Genomic DNA, 13,327 nt, shown 5'->3' on the forward strand with positions numbered 1-13,327 from the left:
CACCTGAAGCAGGTCTCTCCTTCACCTCACCCTAGCATTGGCTTTGCATTTCCATTTACTGAGCACTTACTACCCATCAGGCATTTTGCCACATGTTTTACACACATTGTCTTCTGGGATGCTCACTGCACTCTGTGAGGTAGAGCTCATGAACCTTGTGTTACGTATGAAATGTGGGAGACATCCAACTCAAGTATTCATAAAAATATCATCAAAACTTAAATTGGATTTGTAATTGTCATCCCCACTTCAGAAATGGACTTGCCATTCTTTCTATTTTAACAAAGCACTCTGATGCTCACCTATGGCTGTAGCTGTTGGAACAGGAGCTCCATAGAGAGGCCAGATTGGTCATGAGGTAACAGGTGTGTGGAGGGGGTGTACTAACTTTCAGTAGAGAAAGGTCAATTAAACTCAATTAAAAAAATATCTACTCAGTTCCTCTCTAGTGGCAGTCACTGTAGGAGGCACTGGGTATATGAATATGAGTAGTTCACAATGCCTCCATTCAAGGACTCACACTGTAGTGGGGAGCTGGACTCAGAGGTTCAAGGTCTTAAGCGTCATGCAGCTGATGGAAGAACACGAGGAGGCAGAAGAGGGAAGTGAATGTAACCCAGCCCTGGTTTCGAACTTCGATGTTAACTAAGAGTTGTCCTTGCCACAGAACTTCCCTCCAGGCTCCCTGTGTTCTGTGTTCTGGTACAGCTACTGTACTGGATTAACTGGGCTGGCATGGACAGCCTTTAGAAACACCTGATACCTATTTCAGGGTCACCAGCCATTGCCAAGAAAGTGTCCTTGGGAAGGAGAAATGAGTTGTGGAGGGATTCTGAGATCTCTTTTAAAGAACACTTGAACTTTGTTGAACTGGTGTCAACAAATCTATAGAGACACAAAAATATTTGGGGTGTGTGACTTTAAAGTGGCCAAACTATGGCCATTTGGGTCAGGGGGGGCAGTGTTCTGGTACAGCTACTGTACTGGACAGTGCCTGATGCCCCCAGTGCTATGCCCCTTAGCAGAGGGAGCTGCTCCCTCTCCTGTTCCCATAGCATCCTGTGTGTGCTGTGCACCCTGGATCATAATTGTCACCTGCACTTCAGCTCCTTGGGGAGCTAATCTGTCTCCTCTTTAGCATCTTATTGTTTGTCTGGGGGTCTAATGCATGGTGGATGTTCATCAGGGGCAAGAAGAGTGCAGTGTTCAGGTGCCCAGGCTCTGGAGTAAGATATTGGAGTCTAATTCAGCTTATATTCCCAAAATAGCTGCTTGACCTTGAGAAACCTCTCTGCTTCTTTATCCATAACATGAGGAACCCAGCTTGCAGCGTTGTGAGGATCCAAAGAGATGATGCCTATCAAACTTTGCACAATGCCTGATGCACAGTGGGTGCTCAGCAAATGCAAGCTATTGTTATTAATGAGACACAATTGTGGGACTGATTTGAAAGTCATGTCAGAGACAGTGGGCTTTGCATTCTGCCCTTACCAGGAATGAGGCACTGAGGAGGTGAGGGCATTGGCAGCAGAGATAAAAACCCTTGGCCAATGCAACTCTAAATCATTTCTAAACTAGTCAACAGCAGGGTAGGAGAATGCTCTGGCAGCAAGTTAAAGTCAGTGTTAAAAATAAACTGAAGCTAATAGAGTTGTCCTACTTACAGGCAGAATTGCCACCTCTGTGGGACCAGTGCCTTACTGGATGAAACCACACTGACACCCAGTGGAGGCCCAGCTGAAAAAGATTGCAAGTTTCCCTTGTCTTTGCTAATGGAAAAGATCAGCCATCACTGAACCATCCATCCATCCACCATCCATCCACCGTCCATCATCCATCCACCATCCATCCACCATCTATTAATCCATTCATCCACCCATCCATCCATCCACTGACCACCTACCATCCATCCATCCATCCATCCACCATCCACCCACTCGCCATCCATCCATCCATCCAACCATTCATCCACCCACCATCCATCCATCCACTGTCCATCCATCCATCCATCCATCTACCCATCATCCATCCATCCATCCACCATCCATCTACCCATCCACCACCCATCTATTCACCATCCATCCATCCATCCATCCATCCATCCGTCCATCCATTCGTCCATCTACCATCCATCATCCAATCCATCATCCATCAACCATCTATCCATCCACTGTCCATCTATCCATCCATCTATCCACCATCCACCCACCATCCACCCACCATCCATCCATCCATCCACCATCCATCCACCATCCATCCACTCACCCAACCATCCATCCACCCATGCATGGTTTGGTTACCACTGGACTGTTTTTGTCCTCGCTGACTATATGTTTCCATTGAGTGAGTGCTTGTGACCTGCTGCTCAGAGCTTTGCTACATTGTCAGTCCCACAGGCAGGTATTATTATTCCTATTTTACAGATGGTGAGGGTTTAGAGAGGCTAAATAGATTGCCTCAGGTCACAAGCAAGTGAAGTTGGACACATACTCAGGCCAGTCTGACTTCAAATCCTGCTCTCCTAACCATTACATTCTAGAGCTGTGTTCTCCAATATGGTTCAGACCAGCTGTATATGGCTATTTAAATTTAAGGTAAGTGACATGAAGTGAGATTTAAAGTTCAGTCCTTCAGTTGCACTATTTGTATTTCAGGTACTCAGTGGCCACAGGTGTCCAGCCACTGAGCACTAGGCATCTCCTTGGATGGTACAGAGTCAGGATGTTCCCTCAACTCCCAAAGTTCTACTGATTGGAAAATGGAGCTTGGAGTTTTCTCTTCTGAGTCTCAATTTAGGTTTCTTAGTGAAAAATTTAGGTTTCTAGGAGGAGCAAGATGGTAGAGGAATTGGAGACCTAAATTTTGTCTTGTCCCAGGAATTCAGGTAGATATCAAACCACTCTGAACACCTAAAACTCAACAGGAGATTGAACAGAAGAATAGCAGCAATTTTATGAACAATAAAGCGACTACTTTCTGGAAGGTAGGATGTGCAGTGAATCTGAAGAAATATACAGGAAAATACACTGTGGGGGGAGAGGCCAGATCTCGGCAAGTGGTAAAGCAATGGAGCACAAAATCTGAACTTTCAGAAGTCTGCTCCACTGAGAGACGTCACTCTAGAGGCTAAGCAGGGGGTGGAGCCCTCGTTGCGATAGTGTGGTCTCAGGACCCGCAGGGTCACAGAAACACTGGGGGGTGCCTGATTGACTGAACTTTCAGGTATCAGAGTGGGGAGGCTAACTGCAGAGACAGAGCTGAGGAGGGGGCTTTCAGTTTGGGGTTACCTTAAACCATGATCTGAGGCACAGGCGGACCACTGCTCTTTGAGCAGGGACCCCACAAGTGGCAGATCTGGGGGGATGAACCTTCCTTTTCTGGGAGGAGGGGTGCAGGAGTGTGCTGCAGGATTCTGCTGGGTTTGGACACTCCAAGTGGGGCATGAGCCAGAGATAGAAACACTCAGTACAGGCTGGATGAGCTTGGAGTGCAGCCTGTAGCCAGGGAGACAGGAATGATTGACTGCTTTTCTCTGAGGTTGCACTGAGGAGTAGGGCTCTGAGATCTCGGCTCCTGTGGGGTCAGAGTTTGGGAGACCCCATTTTCATTCTTGTCCTCCAAAGCTGTATGGAAAGTATTCAAGGAACAAAAGCAACCAAGGGCAAACCCGAACAGATTACTTAGCCTGGCCTCTGGCAAGGGTGGTGCAATTCTGTCTCAGGCAAAGACATTTGAGCATCACTGCAACAGGCCTCTCCCCTAGAAGATTAGCAAGAACATCCAGCTAATACCAAGTTTACTGATCAATGAGAACTGCAAAACACCAGTGCTAGAGGAATGCAAATAGAATTCATGGCATTTTCCCCATGATTCTTTGGTCTTTCAAAGTTAAATTTTTAAAATATTCATTATTTTTTCTTTTTCTATTTTTTGAGTATTTCCTCTTTCCTCTTTTAACCTATTCTATCTTATCAATACCTTTAAACTATTTAAAAATATTTTAAAAATATTTACAAATATTTTATAATTTTCATTTAAAAATATTTTACAATTTTCATTTTTATAGTCATATTCTAACCCTTCATTGTATTTAACCTTATTTTTTGTATATATATTTTTCTTTCTTTAAAATTTTGGGATAGAGTTTCTTCTAACAGACATAAATATACCCTAATCTAGTGTATGGCTTTGTTCTACTCTCCAGCCTGATCACATTCTCTCCTTTCTTTTTTTTCTTTTTTCAACCAAATTCTTATCTTATCAATTCTTTTTTAAAAATCTTTTTAAATTTTCATCTTTACAGTCATATTTCATCCCTTCATCATGTATGTGTGTGTATGTGTGTATGTACATACATACATACATACATATATTTCTTACTTTCTTTAAAATTTTGGGAGACAATTTCTTCTAACAAACAAAAATATACCCCAAATCAAGTGTGTGGCTCTGTTCTATTCACCAGCCTAATTATATATATATATATATATATATATATATATATATATATATATGTTTTTTTCCTATCTTCTCTCCCCAGTTTTGGATCTCTTCTGATTTGGTTAGTGTATATTTTCCTGGGGTCATTGTTACCCTTTTAGTATTTTGTCCTCTCATTCACCTATTCTTCTCTGGATAAACTAACAAGGTGGAAAAACTTGCCTCAAACAACAACAACAACAACAACAACAACAACAACAAAACCACAAGAAGCCGTACTGACTGCTGGGGACCTAGTCATTACTGAGATTAGTAAGATGTCAGAACTAGAGTTCAGAAAGATGATTATAAAGATCCTAGCTGGGCTTGCAAAAATCACAGAAGGTACTAGAGAATCCCTTTCTGGAGAAATAAAATCCCTTTCTGAAGAAATAAAAGAACTACAATCTAAACAAGTTGGAGTAAAAAAAGCTATTAATGAGGTACAGTAAAAAACGGAAAGGAAAAGTGAATTAGGGGAAATTGGAGGGGGAGATGAACCATGAGAGACTGTGGACTCTGAAAACAAACTGGGGGGTTTGGAAGGGAGAGGGGTGGGGTAATGGGTGAACCTCAGTGGGTATTAAGGAAGGCATGTATTGCATGGAGCACTGGGGGTGGTACATAAACCAATAAATCTTAGAACACTGAAAAAATAAAATAAAACAAAAAAAGTGGAGGCTCTTATTGCTAGTGTAAATGAGGCAGAAGAGAAAATTAGTGATACAGAAGACCAAATGATGGATAATAAAGAAGCCGAGAAAAAGAATGATAAACAGCTACTTGATTACAAGGGGAGAATTTGAGAGATAAAAACAAAAAGCAGTCTCTTCAACAAATGGTGTTTGGAAAACTGGACAGCTACATGCAGAAGAATGAAACTGGACCATTTCCTTATACCACACACAAAAGTAGACTGTAAATGGATGAAATAGCTTAATGTGAGACAGGAATGTATCAAAATCCTTGAGGAGAACACAGGCAGCAAACACTTTGGCCTCTGACGCAGCAACTTCTTCCTACAAACATTGCCAAAGGCAAGGGAAGCAAGAGCAAAAATGAACTATTGGGACATCATCAAGATCAAAAGCTTGCATGGTGAAGGAAAGAGTCAACAAAACCAAGACAACTGACAGAATGGGAGAAGATAGTTGCACATGACCTATCAGATAAAGGGCTAGTATCTAAAATCTATAAAGAACTTATCAAACTCAATACCCAAAAAACAAGTAATCCAATCAATAAATGGTAGAAGACATGGACAGAAATTTCTGTAAAGAATACATCCAAGTGGCCAACAGACACATGAAAAAGTGCTTAGCATTACTTGGCATCAGGGAAATACAAATCAAAACCATAGTGAGATCCTACCTCACATCAGCCAGAATGGCTAAAATGAGTAAGTCAGGTGTTGGCAAGAATGCTAAGAAAGGGGAACTCTCCTACACTGTTGGGAATGCAAGATGGTGCAACCACTCTGGAAAACAGTATGGAGGTTCCTCAAAAAGTTGAAAAGAGAGCTACCCTACGATCCAGCAATCACACTATTAGGTATTAATTCTAAAGATACAAATATAGTGATCCACAGGGGCATGTGCACCCAAATGTTTATGGCAACAATGTCCACAATAGCCAAACTATAGAGAGAACCTAGATGTCTACCAACAGATAAATGTATAAAGATATGATACACACACACACACACACACACAGAAGAATACTATGCAGCCATCAAAAACTGAAATCTTGTCATTTGCAATGATGTGGATGGAACTAGAGTGAATTATATTTAGTGTAAAAAGTCAATGAGAGAAATACAATTAGCATATGACCTCACCGATATGAGGAATTTGGGAAACAAATCAGACGATTATAGGGGAAGGGAGGGAAAATTGAAACAAGACGAAAAAAGAGGGATACAAACCATAAGAGAATCCTAATCTCAGGAAACAGTCTGAGGGTTTTTAGAGGGGAGGGGAGTGTGAGGGATCAGGTGGCTGATGATCAGGGTGATGGACATTGGGGAGGGTATCTGCTATGGTTAAAAAAAAAAGGAAAAAAATTAGGTTTGTAATCCACCTTTCTCCCTTTCACTTCCCCTTCCTCCATGGTACAAACAAGTGTGAAGAGAGGATAGTTTATTTAGAAATTTTTAGTATCTTCTTGTATATCTTTTCTTATCAGCAACCAGCACCAATTTCTTGGAGGTAACATGGATTCATCTTTCCAAATTTTCATCCCCCAGCCATACTTGGCTTTCTTGGTAAGTAAACAGTGTTGGATGCTGTCCTTTTCCCCTTTCCATTTCAATATTTATTCAAAATATGTGATTCAGATCCTAGGATTATGGTAGGAAAGGACCAAATGGGGAGACATGTCCTTTAATATAGCACACAATGTTAAAAACACCCTGAACAGCAGCATCTGTTTTTAATTTGTTTTTGCCAACACCCTTATGAAATCATCTTCTATGGAATGGTGGATGAACAAAAACACCAGATTGGGGGCCACTAGGGAATACTAGTTATTAGTAATAACAGTTGCTAACATTTATTATGTACTGATGATCTCACTAAATCCTCATAATAACGCTAAAGGAGACAATATTGTTTCTATTTTTACAGATGAAGACAAGACAGCATGTGCTTGGTTAACTGAGGGTTCCTAGGGCTGAAGCCTAGTCTGAGTGTAAGCCAAAGCTCTAATTCTCTGTACATGCTGCCTCTCAAAATCAAGCTTGTGGGTCAGGACAACATGGCTGGAGTGAGTTTGATCATTCATTCATTCACTCATGCACTCACCCACTTACTCACCCAGCCAACAGAAGTGTAGTGCATGTCTTGCATGCAATAGCACCATGGGAGGTACTAGGGAGAAAGACAAATCAGTGCCTGCTTTCAAGGAACCGTGGATTAGGAGACAGTGTCTCTGATGTTGCAGGTCAAAGTTATTACAGTCTGAAGATTTATGGGGGTGAGATGTCTATGTATGGGCATAGGTTTTATGGGGTTGAAATGTCTATATATGGGCATAGGTTTTATGGAAAAGTCAATTTTGGTAGACCCTGCTTTGATTCAGATATTTTTTGAATTAAATATTTGAATCAAAGCAGGGTCTACCAAAATTGACTTTTCCATAAAAGCCACAACTAAGGAAGCCTTGGAGAAAGGTCACCTGACATATCCTTTCTGGGAGACTGAATCTGGCAGGCACTATCCTTACCATGCCCACATTCTCTAGGCCTTACCGATTCCTTGTCTTCCAGCCAACTTCCAGTGTTCTGTGAACCCTTCCTAGGATGGCTGCTCTGCCCAAGTGCTCACTGGGGGCTGGAATCAGCCTGTTGTCTTCTCTGGCTTCTAGAGGCTACCCACATTGCTTGGCTTGTGGTCCCCTTTCATTTTCAAATATAGCAAAGGCTGGCAGAGTCTTCCTCACATCTCATCACTCTGATATAGTATCTTTTGCATTCCTCCTCCACATTTAAGGACTTTGGGGTATAGTAGGCCCATCTAATCATCCAGCATAATCTCTTTATTTTAAGGTCAGATGATTATTAACCTGAATCCCATATGCAACCTGAATTCTTCTTGCCATGTAAGGTAACATATTCCTAGGCCCAAGGGATTAGGATGTGGACATTTGGGGGAGGTCCTCATTTTGCCTACCACACTGTGGTTCCCGCTCCCCTGTGATAGGATGACTCCAAGAGAAATGCTCTATAGTTCTACAGTAACACCCAGTTCCCCAGGGCTCTAATTATCTATGCTAGTCTATGCTAATTAAGCTCTAATCATCTATGCTGGTCTCTGGCTTGATAACACACCCTTTATATTCCCTATGTCATTTTCTTGGTGTTTCTGGGATGTGCCAAGTATGCTCCCTGTACTGAAATCCTTGTCTCAGGGTCTACTTCTGGGGAGACCCCAAAGAATGGACAAGCCAGTATCAATTTGTTTGTTTGCTTGTTTAATCTGCAAAATAGAGCCACCAACCCTTGATCCCCTCAGGTGTTTGAGAACTCCCGAAAGGAAGGACCAGAATCTGGTGGGAACTACCATGGAAAAAGAAGTCCCTGGGAAGGAGGTCTATGCTGAGACCAGGACCCAGAAAGACCTCAAGAGCAAACAACAAGTGGATATGGGATCCTGGAACCTGGAGAGATGCTACCAAGTTTGCCAGAAAGCATTACTGGTGAGCAGCTGACTGCCGGTGCTGAAAACCACAGAAAACGGTCTCTTTTTTCGAAGACTGCTTTTCTTGTCAATTCTTTGTTTTGCCTGTGTAGACTTCATTCTACATAACTCTTTGGAGTTTCCCCTGCAAGGAATAGCCTTTCTGGGGGCTTCAGCTGCCTAAGCTAAGTTTGACTCTCAGCCCTTACAAATGCATTTGATTACATAAAAATCAGACTTACCTGCTGAACAGCTGGGCCCAAATAAGTTGTCTTCAGCACAGGTTTCGCAGGCTGTTCCTCCAAACCCGTCCTGTAGAAAACCAGGTAGATGACATGAGACCCAAGCAGTCGATGTTCTAGGAAGCCCTGGGATTTCTAACTGATGATCTGGTCAGCACTTTTTTCTCGACTGTATCTTCCTTCTGTCCTTTCCTGAAGCTTCTTCCTCCTATTTCTGCCTTTATACTCGACTGTTTTGTGTTATAATGTATACATTAACTCTGCATCATTTTTCACCAAGAGTCTGGAGCTCCTCAGAAGGAAGCTGGTTTGTCAGTCCAAAAATACAAACAGAGGGCAAGTACTAACTGCCACATATAATTTCACTCAAGAGTGAAAAGAATACTCTTTCAGTTTTGCATTTCTGAAGACACTAAGCTCCATCCCATTCACAGGGATTTCTTTGTATTTAAATTATCAAAGGTTTGAAGCTCACAAAAAGTCACTTTTGTGGGGTAACAATAGACATTCTTCCTTGGCAGATCCAGTGACCACAGGATTCTTAGCAGGGACAGACAGATCCAGTAATTTCTACAGCCCTGTAGAGTTTCATGAAATATTTTCACACATACAAACTCAATGCACTTTTTCAACAAATGTAATGATGTAGGTATTTCTTTTTTTTTTTTTTTTATCAAACCTATTTTACAGAGGGATGTGCTTAAGCCTGAGGAGAGAACTGACTCTCTCAAAGGTCTCCAGCCCCTAAGAGATCATTTTGTCGCAAGTTGTATACTCATTTTACTAATAGAGTATACTAATAGAGAATTTATTTACTAATTTACTAATAGAGAATTTCTACTTCTTAGAAACTCCACCTAGTGCACATGTGTTTAAGGAGGGACAACAGGGAAGGAGAGGGGGAAGGAGAACACGTCTGTGAGCTTACCTGGCAGGAACAAGTTCCGTTTCCTTCCATGCCTTCCGCACAAATGCCCCTGCCACTGCAGGGGGAGCTCGCACCTCCTGGACACTCTAGAGAATCAGAGAGCTCACATTCATTCATTCATGACTGCACACAGCATTTTGCAAGGATGTACTAGCATTTACTATGTATCAGGTAGTGTGCTAGTTACCAGGGATAAGAAATGATTAAACGCCCTGATGACGTCACCCAGGGTTATGCGGGGAAGGTGAGTGAATCACAATATAATCAGGGGCTTTCCTAGAAGGCTTTGAACTGTCTACCATTTCTTGAGCATTTAACTTTTATACTTTAAATTTTTCTAATTAAGTTATTCCCACTGAAACCCTGAGATGTTGCTAAAGGTACTGGTTAGCAGATGAAGAGAGGTCACGTGGGTTTAGAGAGGTCAGAGAGGTCACATAAGTTGGCCAAGATTTCCTAATTTAGAAGTTGCAAAGCTGGGACTTTGGTTCAGCTCTCAGCATGACTCTAAAACCGGGCTGCTCCCTCAGTGCTCTAGACAGGGGACTGAGGGAGCCCCAAGAAGGAAGGTATTGAGGTCAGACATCTGGGAAGACATCCTGAGGAGTCATTCAAGCTGGGGTTTCAAAGGCTTGGTAGGAGTTTGTTTGTGTGAACAAGGTAGGATCAAATATTATCCCAAATTAAAGTTAGGAAGACAAATGCATTTCACAAAATAGCCGATGATAGAGGTCTAGATAATAATAAAGGATGCACATATATACTACTCAAAGCAAACCCCTGAAGTGAAGTCCTATTTTTAGCTCCATTTTCTAGATAAGGAAACTGAGGCACAGATAGTACAGTGACTTGCCCAAAGCCATCCAGCTGGCCAGGGGTAATGAGGGACTCACCCTTCCTCTACCACAAGTGTCCACTTGTTGGACCTCCCTCCTCTCCTACCCCCATCAACAAAGCTCTCCTGTGCCAAAAGCTTGCTCTGCTATATATATACCTCTTCCAAGAAACCAGCATCCATAGAAAATGAAAAAGAGTTCTTGTAAAAAGAGACATTTAACCACAGAAAGAAACAGTTCTGCCAAAGAGACCCTGATGGTTTGCTTGAGTTACTAGACTAGTTCTGGAAAAGAACACTTATAACTTGTGGGTATGGAGGGGTGAGAGAGTCGAGTTCTATACCCATGGATGGTGTTTTCTCTCTCTTCCCTCTTCCCTGCACGCAGAACGTTGGTAACCTACAGAGTCTAGATGACACATTTTGAGTCTGTGGTCTTCCTTCCCATGACTGTGTTGCAGTAGGTTTTGAACTCTGGCAGGTGCTCCAGAGTCTACCACACTTGCACTGCTCATTGCTATGGTGTATACTCATCAAGCCCTGGTGTAGCCCAGAATAGCAGATAACAGATAACAGCACAGATAACAGAAACATTTATGAGAGGAGCAAAGGAGAAGACACCCTGACATGTAGCTAATATTCATAAATCACCTTGAAAACCAATATGTTGGTTTGGCTGTCTCCTACCAACTGGAGCAGTGGCTACGTGAGACACAGAAGAGTCACAAAAAAGCCCAGACTCTGCCATCAGCATCTTCTGGGTTTGAGTCCCAGTACAAGTCTTTGCTAGCTGTACCCTTTTGGGAAAAAAATCAATGCATGACACTAAGATTCAGCTCAAGTGTCTTCTTGGCAGGTTGCGGTAAGGCCTGGAAATATTAGGTGCTCAGTCAATGGCTGTTATTATTTAGAGTGGATACTCCTCATCCTTTCTAGCTTCTGTTCTTTCAGATTGGCACTATAACAGGTAACAATACTCAGGAAATAGATTATCAGGATTCTGTTTGAATCAGGACTCTGTAAGGTCCTGAATGTACAAGGTGAGCACACAGCCCGGGTCCCTTATTTCCATGGTCTTTCCAGTCTAGTGGGGAGAAAGTCATGGATTAATGGACAATCAAATAAATACTGGTTTGCAAACTGAGATGAGGCTAATGGGAGAAGAGTTTTCTTCAATCCAGTTACCTGAAGCTACCAACATTGACCCCAAACAACCTAATCCTCAATGGCCCTGTTGACTTAGATTTGGTCTCATTAGGGGGCAACAGCCAGATTATTGAAGAAGGGCCCTGTTAAAGATTGTGGTCTTTACCTTAAAAAGAGAAGCAGGAGGTGGGGATGAAGAGGGGGGATAGGGTCTAATCAAGCAGGTACCAGGTAAACACTTTGAAGTTCACCTGAAGCCCGACTGAAACTCTTGCATTCACAATGCCGAGCAACAGGTACTATGAGAGCATTTCCATCGATTGTTGACTATCCAATGGCCCTTCTTCTATTTCCTTTTGATGTTAGGCCCTTCTTGGTTTGAAATGGTATTTTGAGGACCAAGCCCACCTCTGGGCAGGACCAGGAAGATAGAGGGATGACAGCTCTGCCACAGTTTCCCTCTCTTCGTCCCTGTGCCTCTCCCTAAAACTAGGCATGCAAGATGCTCTCTGAGTGACTGGTAGCTTACCTTGTGGGCTGGCTCAGAAGAACACAGGGCCTCCCAGCCCTGGGACTCAGCAATCAGTGCCACCTTGCAGAAATGCTTTCCTAGGCATTTTTACTCTATAGATAATGACGCCAGGATCCCAGTTCCCACACTCACATTGTTTGTTAGCTTCCTCCCTGCATTGGACAACCTCATCGTCCGTCTCCCATTTCTTCTGTCCATCCCACTTCCCAGACATATGTTTCCCTCCACCCTTGCCTGTACCTCCCCCCACCCCCATTCAAACACATTCTCCCACGTCCTCCTCTAAGGCAGATATGACTCTTCCATCCTCTGGGTGTCCCTTCCACTCTGCCCGTGCCTTCTGATAATACATAGAGCAGAACACAAGGCAAAGCCATCTACTGAGAACCCAATTATAGGCCAAAGGCTGGTCACAGAAGAATTAGGGAGTATCTCCCATTCTAGTTCCTGAGAGTATGATGTTACGTCCAGGAAGTCTGGGCCTTCTTTTTCCTTAGGATTCAATTAACAGACCCTCTTTTTAAAAAATTTAAACAGGTTTTCCTGTGAAGGTGATTCATTGGACCAGCTGTTTCTAATCACCTGGGGAAGGAGGTGAGGGAGGAGGAATTGTGTCAAAGGTAGATTCCTGAGGCCGTCCTCTCCAGGTAGAGTTGTTATGAAAATTCACCTCTCAGATGTGCACTGTGGGTGCATAATTTCCCTGTTGGCAACCATCCTGTTCATGAGGCCACACTTTCCACATCTGCTTTTAGTCAGTGCCTGAGCGTGGCAGGGATACCAGAGTGGATACTAGAGCAGGCCCTTTCCTACAAGATGGAGGACTCCCCTGTTCAGTGACTTTGGCTGGAGTGCTCCCCAACAGCTTTACCCAATCTTCTTAGAATTACATGTAGTCTATGACTTTTCCAATCTAATCTCCCTTGGTTCCCTCTCTTATTCAAAAGAGTCAGACCTGCATCTTTTTATCTGAGAAGTTAAATTTAAACT

General features: G+C 42.8%; 1 protein-coding gene across 3 annotated transcripts in view; it reads right to left on the reverse strand.

Annotated features, from left to right (window-relative positions):
• Positions 1-13,327, reverse strand: part of STAB2 (stabilin 2) — a 165,472-nt gene that overhangs the window by 127,750 nt on the left and 24,395 nt on the right. For all 3 annotated transcript variants that reach the window (XR_014313870.1, XR_014313871.1, XM_082739101.1), the window contains exons 4-5: positions 9,825-9,910; positions 8,897-8,966 (exon numbers count right to left, since the gene is read on the reverse strand). Coding sequence is in view for 1 of the 3 variants with exons in the window: in XM_082739101.1 (XP_082595227.1) it covers positions 8,897-8,966; positions 9,825-9,910 (156 nt within the window). In the remaining 2 variants the exon portion in view is untranslated. The remainder of the gene's footprint in view (positions 1-8,896; positions 8,967-9,824; positions 9,911-13,327) is intronic.

Source organism: Mustela nivalis (assembly GCF_964662115.1).
Source record: "Mustela nivalis genome assembly, chromosome: 7".
In the NCBI taxonomy this organism is placed as follows: Eukaryota; Metazoa; Chordata; class Mammalia; order Carnivora; family Mustelidae; genus Mustela; species Mustela nivalis.